Source organism: Aplidium turbinatum, chromosome 1 (assembly GCF_918807975.1).
Source record: "Aplidium turbinatum chromosome 1, kaAplTurb1.1, whole genome shotgun sequence".
Lineage (NCBI taxonomy): Eukaryota > Metazoa > Chordata > Ascidiacea > Aplousobranchia > Polyclinidae > Aplidium > Aplidium turbinatum.
The window spans coordinates 55,687,135-55,712,433 of NC_137472.1; the positions used below are offsets into that span (position 1 = coordinate 55,687,135).

The 25,299-nt window shown below is 36.1% G+C and overlaps 2 protein-coding genes across 3 annotated transcripts in view; both read right to left on the reverse strand.

Annotated features, from left to right (window-relative positions):
- Window positions 1–25,299, reverse strand: part of LOC145767450 (uncharacterized) — a 165,182-nt gene that overhangs the window by 57,498 nt on the left and 82,385 nt on the right. The window lies entirely within an intron of this gene.
- Window positions 840–24,343, reverse strand: LOC145783443 (deoxynucleoside triphosphate triphosphohydrolase SAMHD1-like). 2 transcript variants are annotated; one of them, XM_082595323.1, is made up of 13 exons: window positions 24,152–24,343; window positions 22,241–22,401; window positions 21,408–21,523; window positions 16,186–16,265; window positions 15,370–15,576; window positions 14,513–14,560; window positions 14,025–14,249; window positions 13,142–13,233; window positions 10,400–10,517; window positions 9,506–9,682; window positions 8,829–8,891; window positions 7,799–7,933; window positions 840–2,926 (listed from the first exon to the last, which is right to left on the reverse strand). In XM_082595323.1, the coding sequence occupies exons 1-13, from the start codon at window positions 24,176–24,178 to the stop codon at window positions 2,831–2,833; spliced, it is 1,545 nt and encodes a 514-aa protein (XP_082451449.1). In that variant the 5' UTR covers window positions 24,179–24,343; the 3' UTR covers window positions 840–2,830. The 2 variants fall into 2 exon arrangements, with proteins under 2 accessions (XP_082451449.1, XP_082451457.1); XM_082595331.1 differs by lacking the exons at window positions 21,408–21,523; window positions 22,241–22,401; window positions 24,152–24,343 and adding an exon at window positions 20,827–20,913.

Genomic DNA, 25,299 nt, shown 5'->3' on the forward strand with positions numbered 1-25,299 from the left:
GATGATGTAATTTTCATTTTGCTTGACTGTTAAATTATAGAATCGATATGTGAAGGATATTTTAATAAAGTTTTTTTTTTATTTACCAACATTGCCATTTATTTAAGATAATTGTTGTCATAGTTGTAGTTATGATTGATCAACTATTAAAACTATAATTCAAAACAATTCACAAATGATTTGATAATAACATGTTCATAGACATTGTGTTGATTATTATAGTTCACTTTATAGATTTGTTTCTTGCTACACACGAAGAAGAACGCTGCTGGCCTATATACAGCTTTAAACCCTCCGCATTCAATCAAAGCGATCTAAAGTCGTGTAGAAGGAACGATCTTCCTGGTGTCACAACAACTCAGCAAACATTCATTGTTGGGCCAACATTGGCCATTTGCGGTGTGTGTTGGCACAAGGCTGGCAAATTTGTCCAACATTGCCAACAATATGAAGTTACCTTCCTGATGTCACAACAAGGCTTATGATAGAACAACACGCACTACGCTTTGCAAACCATACGGTAGCCTCCACGTTAGGCATCAAAACGTTTCTAAAAACCAATGTTTCTCGGCAGCCGAGTGTTGCAAGAATTGACAGCGATAGACACGTATTTTGTCCACAAGGTTCATCCGCACCACACTCGATGAATTAGTGGGGATGTGGGAGCATCTCAGACAGCAATAATCAAAAAAGTAGAGAGTACCACACCTAATCGGCAAATTCAAGTTTAATAAATTTGAATTAAAAGAACTTGAATTTGCCAATTAAGTGTGGTAATCTCCAATTTTTTATCGATATAATAAGTCCTGCATCAGTCGACTAGATTGCAGATTCACCAGTTAGATTAAAAAGCGTTTATTCACCAAAATAGGCTATACACAATCAAAGAAATAAACAATCTGATAAAAGAAGTTAAGACAAGCAACAAAGGAGGTTGACTGTAAACAGAGTCACTAGTGGGATCATTTCCCTGGATTCTGAACAGTCTTCATCCTCATCATTGCAGCACTTGAAGTTGGGTGGCTCATTGGTGCCACTTGCTGACCATGCGGCTACACTTGTCCCTTATAGAACATAGTCAAAACTATAGAGTAAACTAATTTATAATAAGTTGGTCAGCAGCTATAATTTTGCAGTTTCTTTACAATTCTTTGTTGTGATAAATGAAAACATTAAATATTTGTCTTAGTTTTCAACAACGAATTGCATTTTTTCAATAAACAAATTTTGTTTATTGAAAAAATGTATGAAACATATAGAAACAGTGTAAAAACAAAAAAACGTAAAAGAACGTTAAAATAATCATTAAAAAAAACAAAGACTAAAGTAAATCGTTTTATGATCCCCAGTTTTAATACTTTATAACCATTTAAAAGTTAAAAAAAACACAAAAAAAAGACACACAAAAATTGAGTAATAAAGTGAAACTTTTACTATTTATATGAGTAACAACGCGTTAAGTGCGCAATCAATATTTGCAACTCGAGTTATTGTGCGCATTTGACAATTCTCAGTATTTTTCCTCGCATTATTACTTCGTAGAGTGTTGTGGAGTCCGCAGCGCAACAAGCTTTTCTTTTAATTCTGTTTGCTTCCTTTTGTGGTTTTGACTGTTTCTGATAATTCAATATTGGACTATTCTTTACTTGCAGTGAAAGTGATTCCGTCGAACACCACTGGCCGTAATACGCACTTAACAGGTTAAAACGACAAATAGACAGTTGCAATGATGTGGTTTGGCCTCGGTAAATCCAAAAGTAAATTGCATTATGCCTTTGTGCATATTATGTTGGACTGCTATTATTTCATTTATAGGAGTAGGGAAAGTTTAGTTTTCCGGGGGTGCAAAAAATCCTTGCCCAAATATAACCTAATTAATTGCCCCAAATATTTTCAGCAACAAAGCATAGACCACCTGATTAAAAAATTCTAAACTGCTACCGATAGTCTGGTAAATACTGTAGCCTAAATGTAATTAATCAACTACCAGTATCGCCCAAACAATGAAAATCATTATAACAATAGCCAATAGGCTAATAATAACTCAATCAAGGAAAACATTTCACATCAATAAGATAATAATAAGCTTACGTCTACTTCTAAATACAAATTGTCATAATGATCTAAAATCTTAACAAGCTAAAAAGTTCTTTCTAAAATTCTATAAACTAAACTTGTAGACTACATATTCAGTTGAGTATTTTGATATTGCAAGTCATGTGTTCAAAGCATCACTTTCAAATTAAATTTTGGAACATTTCGATTCATAAAATTTACAACCATCTGGATATTTTTAGATGATGAAAAGAAGTTGAAAAGTTGTTTCAAATTTTAAGAACTAAACTTGCAGGCTACAACTTCAGCGGAGCATGTTAATATTGTAAGTTATGCGTTGGAAACATAACTTTCAAATTCAATATTGGGGCACACTTCGATTACAATATACTGTCATATAATCTATAAACATCTGGATATTTTTTGCCCAACTTTTTCAAGTTTTCAACAAATTCCACACGATGTCATGCATAACTTTGATTTTCTACTTGACTTAGCGGATGTAGTGGTAATAAAAAACACAAAAACGTAAATTCAGTCACATTCATTACTTTTGTGTGCAGTGTAATGCAATGCATAGAGCTAGCAGTATTGCAGAAAAATTTTATCTTAAAGCGCCTGCGAGCGTGTGTGTTTGCAAATCCTTCTGGAAACAATTATGACAAAAGCAAAAGAATATAACGTTGTTTATCCATACATATCCTTTGCAACCAAAGCTGATAAAAACCAAAACAATGTCTATTCTTTTGGTTTTCAAAGATGAAGAATATACGCATCATTCCTGCTCCATCCAATTTCTGAACTTTTCATCAACGTCATTGTAGTGTTTGTCATCGACCTTTCCTTTGTAGTAAACCTCCAACTCGTATTCCTGTGTCAATCAGGAAATTAGATGAATGATTCAGTTGTTATACAACAGAACAGTTTTTTTATTCATTACCACAATCCATACAGCGAATTCGTTGCTGGATAACATAAAGTCGTAAAAAGGAAACAATAACACAGGTCAACATTTTTTTTGTATAGCCTTATATGGAAAATTGTAAACCTGCTAGGTGTAGTGGTATCCAGTGGCGTAGCAGCCACCTGGTGGTTCTGGTTCTGCGCCAGGGGCGGCAGGCTGCAAGGGGGCGGCAAAATGAGGCTGCACAGTGCACACAGCACGTGAAATGAAGTAATACAAAAATAAATAAAAAGTGAAACAAGAAAATGATTTACAAAGAGACAGCTAGCACACCTTAAAAAATTTAAGGATAGAACAACAGCTCAAAAGCTCGAGTTGCTTCTTGCGTGATGTTGGATAGCTGGTAGCCTGTACTCCGTCTGTTGTTCAATTCTTAGTAACATTTATTACGTCATAAATCTAGAGGAGTTTCTCCAAGCTCAAAATGATAAAGTCGTATTTACGTTCTACCATGAATGATGATCGGCTATCAGCTCTATCGATTCTTTCTATAGAAAGAGACTATACGTTCAGAAACTTGATTTTGAAGATATTATCGCTGATTTTGCTTCGGCGAAAGCTCGAAAAGTTCAATTTTGAAGCGACTATTGATCTTTTATTTGCCTAATACATTTGTTGTCTATTTTTTGTCTTTTATTTTTGGCCTTAAAGCTGAGACAGTGAGGCTTCTTTCTCAAGCCAGTGCCGGTCTTTGGGGTGTGCAAACCGTGCGATTGCACAGGGCCCGCAAATTAGGGGGCCCGCAATTTACTCAAGAAATGCAGTAATTTTTGTCATTTCCAATGGAAAAAATTCAATTCGATTCACAAGCAAGTAGCCTACCGTTATCCTTGAAGTCAGTTGCGGCTTTAGGAATTAGCAACAAGAAAACATGGAGACTCAGCTTTATTTCCGAAAAATGCCAGAGAAAACATGATCTTATCCTTTTACTATGCCACCGGACAGCACCATTTACAGTTAATATTCAAACTCAAATTTTTGTTGAACATGCGCTCAGAATGCACCAAATTCAAAGTAATTTTTCAAATCTTTCTGGGAGAGGCTCGCCTGACCCCACACCGTCAGGCTTTGCCCGCCGGCCGTCAAACCCCCCTCCCCTTTCAAAATACTTAGTTACGCTACTGAATTGGATCATTGTCATTAGGGCCCGCAAAGCACATTCCGCACAGGGCCCGAAATACCCTAAGACCGGCACTGCTCAAGCAATATAGAACTTCTGAGACGCGGTACATTATTTGTAATTATCTTTATTGAAAAGATTGCTTGAACATGAAACTATTTCAAAATTTGCTGCAGTCTACTTAGGGCTGCATTTTCAAAGAAAGCCAGGGGCGGCAGCATATGCTCCTACGCCACTGGTGGTATCTTTCTTAAACTCTGAGCATTGCGCAAAAAATATTACGTTCGTTGCATACGATTTTTTAACGGATTTTGTATGAGTTTGGAATTGTTTTCTGTTTGTGGCATATACAGTATGTTGTGCTTGAGCGGTAGGATGGCGAAGCGGATAAGGCGTTCACTTTCCAATCCTGCAATACTCGTTCGACTCCCGGCTTAAGCTGGTTGTTGAAAAACACTGCTCACCTCTACCAAGGGTGTAATGAATTAAGTGGGCGTAGTTGCTGAAGGAAAAGTGGCCGAAAGAAAGGAACTGGCCACCCTACCCTCGTTAGTGTCGAGGGATTATTATAATGAGAACTTTATCTTCTTATCCCTGAATGCTTGGATCAAGCATGGGACTCACCTTTACCTTACTTAGTGTTTAAATCTAATTTGCACTGAATAATATTTATTTATACGGCTTTTTTCTTATGTGTGCATCATTTTCAGCTATTGTGAACATAAGCTTACTCATGGCTGATTAACTTGCACGTGGTGGAGTATATCAATGGATCCTGTGGAGCCCCTGTTGTTTTTGTATCCCCTCCTTCCAAACAGAAACAGAAAAAACATGTGTAATTTTCCTCCCGTTTCTCAAAAAATTGTGGCTTGCTTCGCTCGCTCAAGCTCATTTAATTAACTTAACCGAGATATTAGGTGCGCACAGGGTTTCAAGAGCAATTGATTTAAGGGTAGAAATGATTTCTGAACTCAAAACCTATAAAAATATTGCAATAGGCTATTCCGAAATAAAACTATTGCTCATTCAACTAGTTAACAATTAAATGGAGTCATTTCACTGTTTATAAAGATATGAGGTGAAATATGTTTCGAAACTTTACTAAAAAACTACACAACACTAAACAAACCTTGAAAAGATAAATTATTGAAATCTTTTTGTGGTCATAAAAAATATTTAAAACATAATTTCAGTTTTAAAACAAAACTTGTCACTCAGCCTTCTACGGAAATTCAGTTTTGATTTGATAAACTAGGGCAGATACGAAGTGCAAGGCTTCATGACCCAAATTGTTGCCTCAAGTGCATCACTAATTATAAGTCAAGCGGAATGTTTACATAATGCAGAATTTTCGTGAGAACTGATAACAACTTCTTTTTTTAAAGCAGTTTAATAACTTTCATACAATATTATCTTCGCATAATATCTTCTTGATTGCAATGGAGACTTTTTCCCTGGTGAGAAGGGGTGAAAGTATCATTTAAACATATATTAGCAGCCAACAGTGTCAGCATTGAGCTGTCTATGATCACTAAGAATAGTAATTATTTTCAATATTTACCTGTTGTCATTATTGAATTTTTTCTGACTAAAGACTTAGGCTTGCCGCTTTTGGTTTTAATATTATGTAACCATCTATTTAAAATAGAATTTTTTATCGGTGTTGATAATATCGGATTTGCTTGATTTGTTTGTTTTACGTATTTCGCAATTTGTCTTTTTTACATGTGCTAGCTAGCTGAAGATGCTGTTACTATAAATTACACTAATAGGTTAGATTGTTGTGCAAATGCCAGCATTTGATGAATGCGAAATAGCAGTACCTACATTTTGGACTTGAAATTATTGGGCAAAAATGACCGAAACGTCATAGTGTAGGCTAAGCCTAAGGACATAAGATTTACATTGAAAGAATTTCATTGTCAAATATTTTATTAGATAAAAAGAAAGATTGAATGTATGTATTTGTCTGGTATTAATTCCATAACGACGATGAAATATCTATACAGTCATTTGGGGCTCTAAATATTGGGGTAAAAATGGGCTGTTTTTACTTGATAGGGTTTTCAGATCCCCATAAGATCTTTTTTAATGACACCACAACTGTCAAATTCAAATCGGTAGAATACAAGCTTCGAAATATTACAAATATTATGTTGTAAACAATTATTTTGATTGGTTTAGATTGAGTGTTAAAAGCATTTAAAAATTGAAAAAACATAAGATTTTGATGACACACCTTATACCTATACATAGCCGAGTGGTTACTGGTTAGAGCCTTGGAACGGCAATCGAAAGGGCGTTGGTTCGACACCGCTCAAGAGCAATGCGGCTGTGTCTTTGGCAGGACACTTTAAGGCATGCCTGAAGGTAGAAACAAAGATTGGCTTCCTCGCCTTCCCGCCCACTTAATCTAAATCTTCAATCACCAGGTGTAAGCCTGGATACGACAAACTAACAACTATGCATTTAGAGATGTTGTTTTTTTTTTCTTGAATTGTGTAGTACAGTGTGTAATGAACTCATACAGAAATTTTTAGTCCTCCGTCACATTTACAATAGAAGTTATAAGGCTGGTTATAAAGGCTAAGGCTTGTAAATGACAAACATTCCTATACTAAACCCCCACAAGCCAAAAACGAGGGTAGAGCCGGATATGGAAATGGTCGTCTTGAGAAAACCGTTTAAGATATTGATCTAAAACTTGGAATTCGGAAGTTTAGAAGCCTAAGGAATAATATAACAATTTTCAGCAAAATCTGACAGCCTCTAGGTACTTATATGGGTGTATGAGTTAGTATGGAATGACCCATATAGTAAAATTAAATAGGCTATACTAGCCTACATTTTAATTTACTGTACAAACAATGTAGAACTTGTAGAAAAGAGCTGAGGTCAAATTCCGAATCAGCGCCCTCAAATTATGTCAGAACAAGCATTGGTAGAAATACAACAACAACTTTGTTAACCTGTGATATTTTCCGTTTAACTTGAAAGACACTCTGCAAAAATATGACCGCAACAAATCAAACATCTATATTTTGAAAGTTCAAGCTACTTTTCTTAATTATGGAAAGTGATATAAAGTTTACATGACAAAAATATTATTAGGAAATACATAAGAAATAAACAAACAAAACAAAGTAACCTTACCGGTTTTAACATTTTTTATTACAAAGAGATATAACGTAATTAAAACATCAACTCAAACGTTTTCGACACGAACGTCGAACGTGTGTCCTTATCAGCAATTACTTAAATCTGCATTACACATAAAATGAAAAATTATTAGATAAATCTGAATCTTGACTATCTATCTGATTTAAATAATGTCTGATGAGGACACACGTTCGTGTCGAAAACGTTTGAGTTGATTTTTTAATTATGTTATATCTCTTTGTAATAAAACATGTTAAACCGCTAAAGGTACTTTGTTTGGCTTGTCTATGATTCATCAAAGCAAACTCTCTACCAAAGCTTTAACATAAGAAATAATAAAAGCAAATTAATGATTTGGTTTTATCTATTGTTTTACCGCTTTTATCCATTATATTCATCAATACTTACAGAAATTAAGCAATCTTATCTGATGAGTCACAAATAAAGTTTACTGGCTGAACAAATTTTAAATAAATTAATTATTAATCAGTTCAACAAACCAGAAATTGCTGTGGAAGCAAATGGGATACTTCCTCCCTCTTCATGGTTATAGGAATATCTGGTTCATTCTTTGCATAAAACCCAAACAAATCAACAGGGTTCTGAGCCTTTCTTCCGTAGTCGTACTTTTTCTCCTGCACAAAATTGTTTTAGAATATTTTGTTTCACCCGATTTGTATATTGATCGCTAGCACAGTCTAACGGGTAAAAAATATTTTATTTTGTGGTTGATGTTTGAAACAGAAAAACTTATGTTTTTTTATCTATAAAACGTAGGTTTTAATGCATTCGTATGTAAAAGGATAAACATTTGAAAATATAAAACCTTTTGTAACACCATGGCTCACTTGTTCAAACAAATGAAATAAAATCAATACTCAACCAATCAAATCAATACAATCATGGAAAAAAGTTAGAATACTACACATTTTAAGGATATTTTCAAAAGTCTAAGATAAATTTAAAATTTTTAAAACTTAAAGTCATTGTTTAATAATTTTTGTATTTTAAAAGTACGATCATTCATCGCTTTTGGCGGCATTTTCCATGCTGTAGTGTTGGAAATAGCTAAGTCTAAGCCAGGGGTTCTTAACCATGGGTGCACGCACCACTAAGAGATGCGAGACCTACCTCCTCCAGGGATGCGTGGATACTGAATTGTTTGGCGTAGTTATAAAATACCGTAAGAAGTTATATTGCATTTATTTACCGGGACTCAGCACTTTGAATTGTAGGGATAATTACATTTCAACTATTCTTAGGAGATGTGCAAATACTGATTGTCGATGTCAATGTAGTGCCAACAAGGATAAAGGTTGAAAACCAGTGGACTCTAAGCAAGGCATTTTTTGTTCTTAAGTAATAAAAATACTTTAGGATTAGGTCAGTCAAGAAGGTCTAATTCAGAAAAAATGTAATTTCTTTGATTCTTTTATAAACGTCGCCAAAAGTCGTAGAAATCTAATGACAACAACATCAACTGTGGATTAATGTAACTCATATGCTTTCATTGCTTTGTACTGTACTTACACGATAAACTACATGTTTCTCCAAGCCTTTGAATTTCTCCTTAAAACTTGTTTTTTGCTTGTCCTGAATAATTTAAAACCATGTTTCATGTATAACTAGCTAATTACACAAATTACCACGTCGAGTTGAAAATGCGACTTGATTTGTCACATTTACAGACTTTGCCGACTGTTGTTAACCGTCTGATTAATTTTTTTTTAAATGTTAAAAAAAAACGCATTTTCAGTGTATCATCAGTGTGTGATGAAGTTATATCCCATTGAATCAAATGGAAGAGACAGTAAAAAATGATAACTTATGTTTCAACAATTCCAGTCAGACATTTTGCAACAGCATGTAAACTACAAGTAATTGTTGAGTGCAAACTTAAATGTGCCTCAACAACAAAATGGTAATTTTGGAAAAAACAAACTTCAAAGATTTAATTTACAGTACAACTGAATTTAAGGTTGTCGTAAAATATATGGTACTGAATAGTGGCAAGGCTTGTTGGTTAATTTTTTCCAGCTTCAAATTTGAAATAACATTTAACATTCTATAAAAGTTCTCTTCCTGCAACTGCATCCAAATCAACAAACATGGGAGTTGGGGGCTTTCAAAACGACAACTTGAAAGCAAAAGATAGTAAGAAATTATTTATAAGATTTTATTTTATTAGAAGCAAAATTGTGTCTCACCTTCCAACCATCGATCTCTTTTTGAAGGTCGGCTGGGACAACACCATATATACTTTTAGGAACCTTTTTTATTCCCAAATAGTGGTAGTAGTCGTGTGTGAAGACTCTTTTCAATATCTGTCGGGCTTGTATCATTTCAAGAGACGAATCACTTGAATAATAGATTTGTTGCATCACCTAGAGTACATTTTGAAAAACTTAACATTTTTACGGTTCAAAATTAATTGTTTTCTTTTATACGTTCATATTACAGTTGCATAGGTATTTGTGTGCAGTAAAAACGAAACAGTTAATTCAATCACCACTCATCAGTAAGTAATCATAGAACAGTGAAATTTTAATATCAGCTAAACATTACCACACTGGATTAGACACTGCAAAGTGTTGAAAAGCTTACAAAAACTGACACAGATAATCTCCAGGTAAACAGTTGTTTAAGAAATATGCAAAAAAACAATTTAAATTGAATAAGGTAGGCAAGTTTTGAAAAAATTAATAGCAGCATTTCTCATAAGCTTATTTCGAACAATCCTAATTTTGTTAAATTTGATTACTGTGTTCTTTATCTTGCTAGAAATATAAATTTATCATAACGTTAGCAATAGCCTATACAGGGCTGCTATTTTTTTCCTGTTTATTTTTTTATTTGCTACTCTCAACGTGGCCTACGTAGGCCAACACGTTCTCAAACAATGCATCAAAGCAGTGACGTAGCTAGAAAGAAACTTTTCAGGCGCAAAAATAGCTGTTGGGAGAGGAGGGTAAACGTAATTCAACACTTATTACAATGATATTTAAACGTTGCAATAGTATAGAAACATATTTTGAGGGCTACGTCTGTAGCCTGCTTGAATCTATATAAGTACTGGACACATAACATTGTGGCAGCATTACATTGTCAGTGATTTGTTCAAAGGCAACCATGTCATCTACAGACTGAGCCATCTTTTTGTTTTCTTCATTTCCCTTAAATTTGATGCAGTTGTTTGCCAACACCATTGCATCACATATCCTGCAATGAAGTAAATTGAATATTTTTGAGACAGTAAATGAAGATATAGCGGACAGTACGATCAGGAAAACTAAACACATGAAATAACTGTGTTCAAATACAATATACAATTTGGGTAGAGAGGTAACTCTTTTAAACCATAAACAGACATAGCTCAGCAACAACACTACATTTAACATTTTAAAAACAAAAAACAAAAAGCGAACGTTTTCGGCTAGTCATATAGACCTTTTCAAGCCTATAGGAAAAAATACATTATTAAAAGAAATGTTAAAGAATCATATAGTATCACAGAAAAAATATGGTCAAATCTAAACATTTGAGAAACTGCCTCGCTCACACAAAGTGATAACTGAAAATTACACAGCACAACGGGTCAAGTATTTCAGAGGTAAAATTAATTGATTGTTCAAACAAGGACTCAGGCAGATTACGCAAGAAAGACAGAAGCACAAGAGATAGTGGCACAAAACAAAGTAATGCGAAAAGCACAAGACGTGATAATTCAACCAAAAACTGTTAAAAGGTAAGAAGCTCCGCAAGCAAATAATTGCCTGTTGAGCCCTGGGTTTAAAGATTTGATGATCAATGCCTCGTGAATCTTGGTGTCGAACTCGGACAAACACTTACGAACAATTTTGAAGGACTGCAATGACGGTTTATTGTTTGAGCACGATTGGCAGTTTCTAATATGGTCTTTAATTGCACTGTTTTTATTAAAATTAGCTAAATTCAAATGCTCTCCCGCTCTCGTCACCAAATGTCGCGTGGTCATACCAATGTATGACGATCTCGCATCATGCGAGCAAGTGAACTTATACACGACGTTAGAACATAAGCGGAAAGGAGTTTTGGACTTCAACTGAAAATAATAACCAGCTTTAAATGTTTTATAAACGGGAAAAATCTTAACGTTAAACTTCAATGCAATAAATCTGGACAAACTTGTGGCAAAACGTTTGGATTCCTTGCCAACAAACGGGATTGTTAGAAAGTTTTTGAAATCAATCTAAGAACCTTTTTTAAATAAGGTTCTTAGAGGGTTTTTGAATTCGGTTTCCACTACGTCTCCAGTTGAGGAGCCTGATTTCAAAAACTTTCTAACAATCCCGTTTGTTGGCAAGGAATCCAAACGTTTTGCCACAAGTTTGTCCAGATTTATTGCATTGAAGTTTAACGTTAAGATTTTTCCCGTTTATAAAACATTTAAAGCTGGTTATTATTTTCAGTTAAAGTCCAAAACTCCTTTCCGCTTATGTTCTAACGTCGTGTATAAGTTCACTTGCTCGCATGATGCGAGATCGTCATACATTGGTATGACCACGCGACATTTGGTGACGAGAGTGGGAGAGCATTTGAATTTAGCTAATTTTAATAAAAACAGTGCAATTAAAGACCATATTAGAAACTGCCAATCGTGCTCAAACAATAAACCGTCATTGCAGTCCTTCAAAATTGTTCGTAAGTGTTTGTCCGAGTTCGACACCAAGATTCACGAGGCATTGATCATCAAATCTTTAAACCCAGGGCTCAACAGGCAATTATTTGCTGGCGGAGCTTCTTACCTTTTAACAGTTTCTGGTTGAATTATCACGTCTTGTGCTTTTCGCATTACTTTGTTTTGTGCCACTATCTCTTGTGCTTCTGTCTTTCTTGCGTAATCTGCCTGAGTCCTTGTTTGAACAATCAATTAATTTTACCTCTGAAATGCTTGACCCGTTGTGCTGTGTAATTTTCAGTTATCACTTTGTGTGAGCGAGGCAGTTTCTCAAATGTTTAGATTTGACCATATTTTTTCTGTGATACTATATGATTCTTTAACATTTCTTTTAATAATGTATTTTTTCTTATAGGCTTGAAAAGGGCTAGCCTATATGACTAGCCGAAAATGTTCGCTTTTTGTTTTTTGTTTTTATAATGTTAAATGTAGTGTTGTTGCTGAGCTATGTCTGTTTATGGTTTAAAATGCATTATAGTTCAATTCAGTTTTTTTTTTTCTGAACATCACAATGAAAGACAATTATGTCAAACATAGCAGAGGACTAGAAATAGGTAGAAACCTATTATAACCTTCTTGTTATTCAGTGCATGCTGAATGTTATCTGCAAATTGCAATAAATCATTTTTGCTTAATTGATGGTAATAGGAATATCTATTGTAACCACAGACTAAGATAACGACTTCTGAAATTTAATCTAGACAATTAGATACTTTTACTGCGGGAAACCCTAAGGCACGACGAAGGACGTAAAACAAGTATTAGGTTATACAAGTACGATGCAGGTCAATAACATTGTACAGTATACTGCAACTCATCATGCAACTTACAAAAGCGGTTGCTAAACAATTAGTGTTGCGATACTGACGAACCTAGCCTCATATTTGAAACACGGTGTCTATCGCTGTCAATTCATTGCTACAATCGGCTGCCGAGAAACCTATCTATCAGTTACGCAAAGCGAACTATAGGACTACGTGTTGCATAATTAAGGGGATCTTACGATATTCACAAGCATCCATACAATTAACTACTACAATGCAGGATGACTTCGCTTTCAAATGCTTTTTCTGCAAAAAAAGTTTTAGTAAAACAACATATAACCAAGTAGCGTTACGCGACTTACATAGCTTCTACAGCTGTGCTTATTCTGTGTTGGTATGCCCGATGATACAGGGAAACTCTAGTGTGGAACATTTCATATAGATTTTTGCACTCCTGTAATTGAGAAACAGTATAAATTTGTTTACTGCTTGATATTGACTTAACATTGCAACAACCTTGTCCAAAAAGGAATGAAAAGAAGCATTGTCACAACAACCAATAAGCTATAATAGGTTGATATATTAGGATCAGGGATACCTGATTCGGATTATTAAAGATATATTCTAACTTAATATTACCATCTCAATATTGACTTTTAAACCATTCTGCTTTGTGCCTGCTTGATATAGGCTACCTACACTGAGACGATGGAAGTTAAAAGCAAATTGGAATCACTGTGCCCAGTCTAACATAAAGTATCTTCAATATATAACCCACTTTAGTGGTTTAAAATATAACCCAACACAATGTGCAGTACGTATGTTATAACTTCAGTGAGCTATTTCAGGTTTATTGCTTTCACAGGATTTTCTGTTTAGATTACTTCAAGTAGGCTATCAAATATTTTTTATCCTATGTAGATTTATGATTGATTTAGGATTTATCTACTTAACGTCCCAATTTTTATTACTGCGTGTTACCTATGCTTTATTTTGTATGAGTATTGAGATGATCTTATGAGGCATAATAATTTGCTGAAAACACGACAGTAGGCTGCAGTGAAAACTTTTAAGCAACTCTACAAAAAAAGAAAGATACTTTCATGACAATTAAGATTAGCCTATATGAAAACCTAAGACGTTTTATAAACGTTTTTGTGCCATGCTATATATTTTAAGAGGCTGCGGCGAACTTGAATTACATCACAGAGATTTCAAGTTTTCAAGTAACCTATAATGCCAAACCTTATCTCTTGCACAAATCCCCAAATCAGGAAGAGAAGTGGATTTAGCCTGGCCGTTACCCCCATCTTGACCTTGGGCTGCGGTTATTTTTGCGTAGTCGAGAACTCTCGTATTCTTCATGAATCGAATGTGGTCAAAGCTGTTAGCTATGCCCAGCTGGTGGCAGTCGCGAGCAAAGTAATCCCACTTGTCAACATCCACTCCATTCCGTTTGTTTGCTACAATCTACAACAGTTTCAATCTATTCCTTTAACTTTTCTTGGTTGTGCAGTGCAAGTAAACAAAGTATGAAGCTTGCAAAACAACTTACAACTAATTTATTGTAAAGCACGGCACGGAAGGTGGTCCGAACCTTCGGCGCCTCAGAAGCAATCCTTTTGAACGAAGGTTTGAAATAAGATATAACCTATGGTGATTCGTTGTTGCACATGTGGGAACATTTCATAAGGCCTAACGCCCACTATAATTTATTTTAGCCATAACCGTACCTCATACAGAAATCCTTTTTCTCTTGGTCTGCCTTCGTACTGCCACTCCTGAATGAAATATTAACATGAGAAATGTAGACAATATATTGTATGTCATCCAAAAAGCACATGTTTTGCTTTCTAGCAATCATAGGTCACTAAAAGTCTACTGGAGGTAAAAATAACTCGTGAGATCAAGCTGAAAAGATGGAAATAATGCGATGTCAGTATGTTAAGTCTTTGGTAAACCCTAAAGAGTTAAATGTTAAAAATATTGGATTGTAAAAGAAAACCTTTAAAAATATGATGGCAATTTTTGTGTGTAAGATCTACTGATATTCTAATTTGCAAGAAAACTGTCAACTTGTAAAAATACTTACAAAATTATATAAAATAAATAACATCATGAAAATGAGCTGTTTTAATGGAGATGTACTGTCTGATACATTGCTTTATGAATCCAGCTCTGAATTAATGCGGAAGAATTATTTCGAAAGAAAATTATTCTCCAGCTTTGGAAAAATAATTTGGTTTTACAATTAATCATTCTTACTTCTGACTCTTCAGACTTGTCAATAAAATTAAAAAGTGCCAGAATACAGTTCATTCTTTATGAATCGAAGTGCTTTGAACTTTTGATTAACCTGTTCTTTTCTATACCCCTGAAATGGTGATCGCAATTTAAATACAGTTTTTATGCATTTAAATCACAAATTTTGATCAAGAAAATACACAACATCATTGTTGATCATTAGTCTAACTCTAAAACGTCATAAATCATTCAAAAATACTTTCCAAGAAATTTATACAAATATATCCCACCTCACGCAATGTAAACATACGGTATAGAGTATAGACTATTGTTTTAATCGATTTACCGGGGGTTGAGGTTTGTACTCTACAAGTTTGTCGTCGGGTCTTGGTCCGTTAATCATTTCTTTGATAAAAATTGCGTTCTGACACTTGGTGATTTCAGCTTTCTTTTTTTTATCATCTTCCGTTTGCAGAAGCTCCTTAAAGTCTGAGGCGATGTCAGGGTTATCCGTTAGAATTTGATTAAACATCCGGCAAGATCGTTCTTCGTGCTGAACAAGAGAAAATAACAAAACATAAAAAGAAGGAAAAAATGGCGATAGACAGAGTAGACCTAATTTCATAAAACACTGGCAATCTGGATAGCCAACACATAACATCGGTCCAAATTTCGAATTTTACGTCCATATCAACGTAGTTGTTATAATAGGCTATAATCATCTACGTGGAACGAAAGAGTACGAAATGAAATAAGAACTGATTTTCAATCGATAAAAAATGGCAAAATTTGATGAATCAACTGGCAACAAAATACCAAATTAAACAAAATTGACATTAAAGGAGAAATAAACACAAATCTAACATGTGAGGTTGGAGAAAAAAAGTGTCCATGAAAACAAAAGCATCTAAATATATACATGACCTGATGGTTAGTGGTTATGCGATTACAGTAGAATGAAGAAGTAACGGAAAGGAGCTAGACGCCCGAGGAGAGAATGATTATACGCCATTGAAAAACAACTTAATGATATATCGACAAGAACAGCAAAAGGTAGAACGGTGTACTATAATATAATTTAGGAAAGGGGCACTAGTTGATTGTATGATGTGGACATAAGTCATAACTTGCCAAGCATTAAAAATAATATGTAAAAACGAACTTTCCAACAAGGTTTCTGAGTTTCGTTTCCAATTTTTTCCAGAAATAGATGATCGAACATGTGTGAAAATGGACCATGACCTGCGTAGCAAAGAAGTAGCTATAAAGAAAACTTTAGGGGGAAAAAGCAAGTGTTGAGGGGAGGAATATTTTAATATTTAAAATAAAGAGTTTGTTTAAAAATATAGTTACTAAATGCAGAGGAACATTTATGAAACTCATTCAAAAAATAATACAATGTCATAAAAACGTTGTATTGGTATTAAAACTATATTAGGGTGAGGCAATTGCTCACCAAACTCCCCTCCATGATACGTCCCTGAAGCAATACTCCTATTAATATCAATTGAGTTTACAATATTCATGGAAACTAAAAGGCGCGTCTTTGCTCAAGCAAGCTCCTTTTGTTTAAGAAAATCGCACTTTGTGCCGCTTACTGAAACTTAAGCGTGAGTCCGCGAGGAAAAATACGCTCCAGTGCAAACAACTCCTCCAGAACACACAATCAAGCGAGTTCTCTTGCTTGGAAATATTTTTGCGCCAAAATCTCAGGTTTACTCTCAGTAGTCTGGCTGCTGGGCAAGCAACTAGAAAACTTGTAGTCGTTGTTTTGTATTTGATGCAGCCAGTGTTCTCTGACCACACTTGTTTCTAACTTTTTAAGCTCACTAAAGTGTCAGAATACTCGTCGGCGTTTTGTCGCTTCTACCTTTTCTAGACCTCTGCTGTGTTTGGCATATATTGTTTTTTCGTTGTGATGGTCAGAAATAAAAAAACAAACTGAAACTAAACTACTTCTTTCAGAAGTAAATTGCTTGTTTGCAACCTTAGCTTTTATCAGCATTTTTTACACTAGTTCAGTTATTTTTATTTCTGACCTTGACCATCACCAGGGGCGCCGGAAGCGGGGGGGGCAGGGGGGGTGGATGCCCCCCCTGCCCTCAATTTTTATGCAGACGGAGGGGCAGGGGGGCAATGGTGCCCTTTTAAAGTCATGTAAGCTACTGCACATTTTGCAATATAACAATTTCTGATATTCGCTTTTAGCCTAAGTAGGCCTATAATCTTTCATTTTTGCCTCAAAATAATACAGTATATACGGCACAAAATTTTGCAACACAGTACAGGCCTTAAAACTCGTTTTTTTTTTCGGCAGCCATCGTGGCCTACCGGGAGCTCTTTCTCGGCGGCCAAATCTGCGTGCTTGGAGGCCAATACAAAATAAAAATAACGATAGCACAAGTGAATAAAATTAAACTTGCAACAATGCTAAAATGATCACTTAGCGTTGTTGAAGTCTGGGCCTGGGCGACGTCCTACAATAGAATCGTTGCACCACGCAGTAACTGCTTTATCGGGATTGTAATCCAGTAGTGAGGGACCATCTAACGACACTCGCACAAGTGTCTCCAATGTGACTGATTTTAAAGAAGTTCGCCACTCCCCTAGAATTCTGTTTAGCAACGAAAAACAGCGTTCGACATGTGTTGACAATGACGGCAAGGTAATAAAATAAGTATTTCAATGATGTGAAGGACATTACTAAAAAAACATAATTTTTGCAAAATATGATAAAAAATGTTTTCCCCTCGGATGTCAACTAACCTAGTTCTTCTTTTTAACAACGATTCAATGTCCGACAACATCGAATCGACATAAAAACGACAATATTGCCAGCCGATGTAAATTAGCACTTCGGATTAACACTTTGTTAAAATAAACGTCGAAAATTACAAACAAGACTTACAGCGCTGGTGATCGCAGCTGGATATATTCCATCAATAACAAATATTCTCGCACAATGCAACAGTGGCAACTATGACGCGCTGATCTAATTTTGCGTCACTCTTTGATACTACATATTTTCGACAGTTAATCCACGATCATTCTATTGCGAAATTAAATAATTGGCCAGAAGAGACCGGCGGCCAAACTTGGCCGATTGAGGAGGTAGCACCGGCGGTCATTCAAGCACTACTTAGCGGCCATGGCCGAAGGCTGCTTTGAGGCTTGACAATAGGTTACATCATTATAACATAGCATGATGCCCTTCTTTGTATACCGGACACTTGTAGGCTATCATTACTCAATACATAGTGAGCTGATAGATTAGCAATGTCGCTATATCTTATCTTAAAACTTGAAAAAAATTGGCCTTTTAGTAAACAAAAGTGCCCTTTTTTCGTAATCTTGCTCCCCCAGTCAAAAATCGTTCCGGCGCCCCTGACCATCACAACAAAAATAATACACGTCAACGTTTGGAAGCGATTATTATTGAATGACTGCAACAACTCAAAATGCCAGCACGCTCTGAGTACGTGATAAACCAGCAGTGGTGAACACTAGTTACTTCCAAAGTAACTGAGTTACAGTTAGGCTATACTTTGCTCAAAAAGTAACTAGTTTCAGTTACAGTTATCATTTTTTTTAAAGTAACTAGTTACAGTTGCAGTTACTTTTCAAAGAAAAAGGATGTGTATTGACCTACTACTACTCTTCTTTGCATGAAGTACAAGTTGAAAAATACATGATAATGGGCAAGATTATACTTTGTTCGTAGCTGTTGCCTAACTACAAAACAGCGACCACTCTGCTAGCTGTCGATTGCCCACATACTATAATTCTTCTAAAAATCCATATAATCTAAGCCCAAAACGTTCGCCTACCGAATATAAAAAATAAAAAAAACGACATGCACACTGCACAGGGCATAACTATACAAGCAGTGGGGCGTATCAATTTTTTTTATACGGATATCTAAAATGAGCGAAGAGACACAACATCAATTTCATTTCAGATATCAGCGTTTTAAAATGTTGATTGCCTAGTATAGCTCGCTTTGGCTTCAAATTGTCCTTTCCAAGGGAGAACAGTCTTTCAACAGCAGCACTAGAGGGGTAGGGGTAATATATTGCAAGAACAAACGCCTCATGACGTCATTGGAGAATGCATCAGACGTAACCGTCTATGATGGGTTACGTTCGAGAAATTTATTTAAAAATTGTGCGGCACTCGCTTCCTTTTTTTGTGTTTTCAAGTAACGGAGCAAAAAGCCACCTGTTTCATGCCTGTCAACATCAATGTCGCTGCTTCTCGCTGCATCGTCGATGTTGAAATTGCTGTGGTTCTGTGATAGGTTAACCATTTTGAGATATAGAGCCGTCTTAATTTCTTCACCCCTTCTAAAGCCCAGAAATTCTGAATTGTGGGTGAAATGCATCCAGCTAGCTGGCAGTCACTATCATCAAAAACATGACCAAATCTGTTTTCCAAAGATTTCAACAATAGGGTAAGTAATGGCAGGCAGACAGCCACCTTGTTGCGGTTCGAAGTTCTTGCAGTCTTTTCCGCGTCATGCCCAAGGTTGGTAGTAGTATACCTGTGTATGCTATCTCTTCTGATTGCAAAATGTCCAGAGATTGGAATATTGGTCGCATTACCAGTGGGGTTTGTTTCAGTCTCAGATACTTTAGACCAGTGGTTCCCACAGTGGGCACCAGCGCTCCCCTGGGGGCGTTTGCGACCATAAAGGGGGCGCTGGCTATAAAATGGGCGATTGGGGGGCGCTGAGAGTAAATCGGGGCAGTTACAAGAAGAGGATTGCAAAGCATTTTTTGTCATGCAATTATGTTGGCAACGTCGCGTCGCAGTGCCTTACAAGTTTGTTGAGGTTGTAACGCATGACTTCCTTTGAAGCACTGCGAATACGCAAATCCGATCTTTTGAGCGCTTACTACTCCACACCGAAGTACGATGGCTTTCCAAGGGAAATTGCCTCGCACAATTTTATTTGCTATTTGAAACTGTGGTGGAATTTCTAGAGAGTTGTGACCCTGGCCTTGCGAATGACCTCATGGTTGTGAGAAATGATATCGCCTACTTGTCTATATTTTCCAAATTTAATTCCACGATGTATTCCAGTTAGAAATCCCTAATTGGATAATCGACCCATTCTGTGATATTTCCGAACATGGAATCTTTGAGAAGGAACTGATAACATTGCAAATTTGCACTCAAACCGAAGTTCAATATCTTGCATCAATCATTCTGGCTACAGAACCAAATCAAAGAGAAATACCCTCACGTGTGGAATCGGGTCAAAGTTTTTATTATAGCATTTCCCAGCTCATACTTGGTGGAGCGTGCTCTCAGTGCCGTGGCAACGCTTTTGGATAATAAAAGAAACTGTCTTGACATAAGCTTAGTTAGACGGAGACAAGAATGTTCCTATCCAAACTGGAACACGATATCAAGAGGCTGATGACATTGCATCAACCTCATCTGTCTCATTAGAGTTGGACTTTAAGTGGGAATGAATGAAAAATAACTTTGGTTTTAATTTTTTTGTCGAGGGGGGTTTGATACTCTGTTCGTTGTCTAGGGGGGCGCTATTAAAAAAAAGTTTGGGAAACACTGCTTTAGACAGAAACTTATCCACTTCGACTTTCAAATTTTCGACTACTGAGTACTGACTACCTCGTCTACCTGTGTTCAAAGCTATGTAACCACAATCTACAAAAAAGAATCCCTTTACAAAAAAGGAGAACGTGAAATTTCTTAAAACAGACAGCTTAGTAAGCGAACAAACAAAGGATTGTGGCGTCACTGACATCAATCATTGTAGAACACTGCGAAATCCTACCTCGCAGTTTACACAGCTCCTTTCTGTCGCTGGTACACCGCAAAATCCTACCGCGTGGTTTACACAGTTTCTTTCTGTACATAACCTTGCTTCTTGTCGCCGAACCCGTATAATCTCTTCCAAACAAATACTTTGACCACTACGAAAAAACTGTCATAAATTGAAAACAATCGACCAATTTTTGTTTGGAAAATGAAGTAACTGTAACTAGTAACTGGTGAAAAACGCTAAGATAGTAGCTAGTTACTGCCTATCGTTATTTTTTTTTAAAGTAACGAAGTTACAGTTACTCAAAAAGTAGCGAGTTATGTAACTAGTTACTTTTTTAATTAGTTACTGCCAACCTTTGTAAACCAGCTTAAGCAAGAACGCTTTCTCGTGTAGACGCACCTTACGGTCCGAGGATTTTGAATTGAATGCTTAATCTACACCGGTGTCAGTTCTAAATGAGAGTGGCTTCTTTGTAATGCGTCTTATATTAATTATAAGATGAAAGCGTCCACTTTACATGATTTAGCAACTGAACAACAAAGTAACTACGATTTGGATATTGAAATATAGATCACTGCTCAATAACATACCGAGATCATGGCAAAGCCCAGCCAACTCCACACACAAAACGTCCTTGTCGTCAATGTCTAACTTTGGTTGGTTCAATTGTAAGTGGCGGATGAGCTCCCCAGCTAAATGACAGGTGCTTTGAAATAATAAATGATACGTGGATTAAATTTTCCGTTAAGTAACAATCTTATCAAACACATGAAGTAGCGTAAAACTATGTCAAATATCCCACGATTCTGTGACAATGTAATAATAATAATAATAACAATATTTATATAGCGCCACATCCACAGTCAAACTATACTCCTGGGCGCTGTACATGACAATGGTGATAATTAATACAGTAATTAATAATGCACAAGATATAGACGTTGGGAAAAGATCTGCTAATAGGCTAGAGAAAAATTATCGCTATAATTTTATCTGCAGCATTTCTAAAGCATATAAACTTTTTTTAAGGGTCTGGAGCTTGTTGGATTTATTAGATTTAATCAGGGTTTGTATCTCAGAACAGGAAATCAGGAAAGTAGGCCGACGGTACTTTAAAACATTTGTTCATGTTTTGTCTCTTTGGAAATCTTAATTCCTAAGCAGGCTATTGGTAAGCTCCTATGCCCATGTCAAAGTTTTCTTCCCAGAGTGTTTTTTCCCAAAGTTTTCACAACACACTCAAGTAATGAATAACTTAAATTTTATGTCAACTTTCGATTTAAGTCTTACATGACAAAAATAGCTTGACCAATGACCATGCTAACATCTTTGCAATTTATATAAATGCTTAGTTAAAGAAGTAAGTTTATTGTAGGCAAAAAAGCTCTGTGCTGTTTTATAGAAGAAGAAAAAAGCTTTTTACCCAATTGAATGCTCGAATCTGTTGTGGGAGGCTCCAGGATAAAGAAAGTAGTTCCCCCCAAGTTGTTTAATGTTTCTGAGTCTTTGAAATTGAGGAGTGTTAATGACTTTCACCAGTAGAGATTGGAGTTCAATGTGTTTGTGGATAGGATCATTAAAACACTGCAACAAAAGCATTCAGAATTGTTTTGATTTCTCTAGAAATGCGTTGAACTACCAAGTCAAAATCGACAAGCACTTTACTTTCAACAGCGTTTGATATCAAAGTCCTAATCGGTTATCACGTTGAAAAAAGAATGAAAATGTAAAATTATTGTAAACAACGTAACTAGTTGTTTTTTTCAAATGCACTAAACTTCCATTAATTTTTCAAATGAAACCGCTCAGAATCAAATACAGTTGAAATTGAATTAAAGAACAAAGCATCCATCGACTGCTTTTGTTTCCCGAATATTCTCAGCTTGACAATTTCTTAGGACCTTTTTTGTTATTCAGTTACATTGATTGAAAGTGAAGCTGATACTCAATAAAGGTCATTTTTACAGGAAAGGAACAAATGCAATTTTATTTTTAGGTGGCATTCAAGTCTATTAAATAAAATTTTTCTCTATACTTTTATGCTTTCGAAAACAAAATTAACCGACTGGTGAGAACGTCTGCGCAGTGCTTAACAGGACTTTGTTTCGACACCGCTCCAGAGCACGGGATTGTGTCTCGATAAGATACTTTATAGCAAAGTAGTGGAAGCGTCTGACTAAAGTCCAGTGGTTCTTAACCTGGGCGCTACCGCCCCCTAGTGGGCGCTGTTAACTTTTAGAGGGGCGGAAATATTCAGGGGGCGTTATAGGGGGCGCTACATTCAGAAGGTGTAACGATATTTTCCTCACTGCAAATTTGCTTTAGTAGTTCTGCTGGGGGTACGAGAATCCACCGAGGATGAGGAGCTATATACAGTATAGAGATTGTGTTTAACAAGGGAAGTAGTGATTCTCTCTCAGAGCATTCTATGTTGGCCTATACAGCACAATGCACAACACCATCCGACAAGCGTGGACGTCGGATGGTGTTGTGCATGGCCTTTGTTGTTGATAATGGGCATTGTTTCCCTTTCCTTGTAGTAAGTAAATGGCATTTTGTGGTCAGCTTTTGGCAGGGACAGCGGGCAGGCAGTGCAAGCAAACCATAAGGACTGGTCATAATAATAGTCAGTCAATAATGGTTATTAGTGTAACTCTTACTAACTACTAAAAAATCAGCAGAGATGTGCCTTAAGACTTTTAAGTTAAGAGCCTTAAGGCACATCTGTGCTGATTTTTTAGTATTAAAACTAACATCGGCTTAAACTAGTTTTTTCTTACTAACTAATAACTAATTACTACTGGCTGTAGGCTAGCCTTATAGTCTTGGAAGAAAATGTCATTAGTAGGCTACAGCCCTTATATTATGGTGGGCGCCAGACTATGGAAATCTCTGAAAAGGGGCGCTGGGGAAAAAAAGGTTAAGAACCACTGGACTAAACGATTACATATCCCTTCACCACTTCCTGTAGCCGTAGGTTGTGTTACATCTGTGATTCGCAGTATACTATCTTCGTGATTCTCGTGCTCTTGCCTTCATTCGACAATAGCCTGCTTGATGCTATGTAGACCGACAGCGCTCAAGAGCAATTTTCGCCCCAAGACCCAGCGCTTGATTAGCAAAGCAGCATATTCAGTGATCAACAGAATATCTGTAAACTGTAGAAGACCATGCAAATTTTTGTCTGTTTTAAATGCAGGTCACAACATTTTAGATTGCTTGGTAGAGTGATTTGTAACATACAACGCAAACTACCAATCGCGTAAAAATCACTTGTAGGCCTACAAACATTGAAAATAAGCTTATATAGGCCTACAAGAAACATATTCCTTACTTTCTTCTTTGTTTCCGATGTGGCCATGGTGCAATTGCCGTCTGATCCAATATTTCACGATTCTACTTTAAGTTTTGCTAAATTTCGTTTTTCTTTTGCAAAAAAAACTTACGGAGTGGGCGAGGGACAATTACGAACTTAAGATGCCAATCATCATAAGTAACTCACACTGAACTTCAACTAAATTTTCATTGAAAACTTTATTTAAAAGACAAAAAGGAAAACACACAAGTTTAAAATTGCCTACTTAATCAATAACACACTTCTATCATTTTTGCCAGATCAGTTTAGTCGCAATATAAGTAGACATCTGACTGGCTATTTCTGCAAGGAATAAACCGTTTCACCTAAAACTGTAAAAAGTAAAGGTAAATCCCATTATACTAACCCCTCGGCACTAACAAGAGTAGAGTGGTCAGTTCCTTTCTTTTGGCCTCCTTTTCTTCAGCAACTACGCCCAAAGCACCCAATTTAGGCTATTACACCTTGGGTAGATTAAGTGAGAGTTGTTTTTCAACAACCGGCTTAAGCTGGGAGTCGAACCAGGATTGCATGGTTGGAACGCAAAGGCCTTATCCGCTGCGCCATCCTACCAAAACTGTAGGCCACCTTACTTAGTCGACTGCATAGTCGAGTGGTAAGAGTCTTGGTTCGGCGTTCAATAGGATGCGGTTCGACACCGCTTAAGCGCATGTGGCTATGTATTTGGCTAGACACTTGAACGCATGCCGTCGATTGTGAAGTAGCGCCTCTTCGACAATAGCCCTTGATTTCTCTCATGATTATAGACTGGTCTAGAGAGAAACGCCTACGGCCCTTCTTAGGGCTGATGGCCTGCTGAACTTTATATTACCTACATAACCTACAATAAATCCATAAATCTTTGTCAACTTATTAATGTAAACAAAAGTAAGTTATCACATTCATGAAATTTAAAGTTCAAATGTTACTTGATTAGTTTGTTTTGTGACGTATGATGATTTATGATCACACACAACTCTTCAACTTGATGGTTAAATGAAAGGAGCTCAAATATCATTCATGTGAAGCCAACAACAAAATGCAAATAAAAAGTTTGATTGTCAAAACCAGATTCCATATTACACTGTCTGTGATGTTGTAAACCATCCAACATTTTACAACAATAT

What these genes read in the sequence shown, in the direction of transcription:
- LOC145783443 (XM_082595323.1), bottom strand. Translation starts at nt 24,178, where the DNA reads ATGGCCACATCGGAAACAAAGAAGAAA. An exon ending in AAGAGATCGATGGTTGGAAG is followed by an intron (nt 8,892 to 9,505) that starts GTGAGACACAAT and finishes TAAATTATTCAG; the next exon opens with GACAAGCAAAAAACAAGTTT. An exon ending in TGCTTCCACAGCAATTTCTG is followed by an intron (nt 2,927 to 7,798) that starts GTTTGTTGAACT and finishes TGATTGACACAG; the next exon opens with GAATACGAGTTGGAGGTTTA.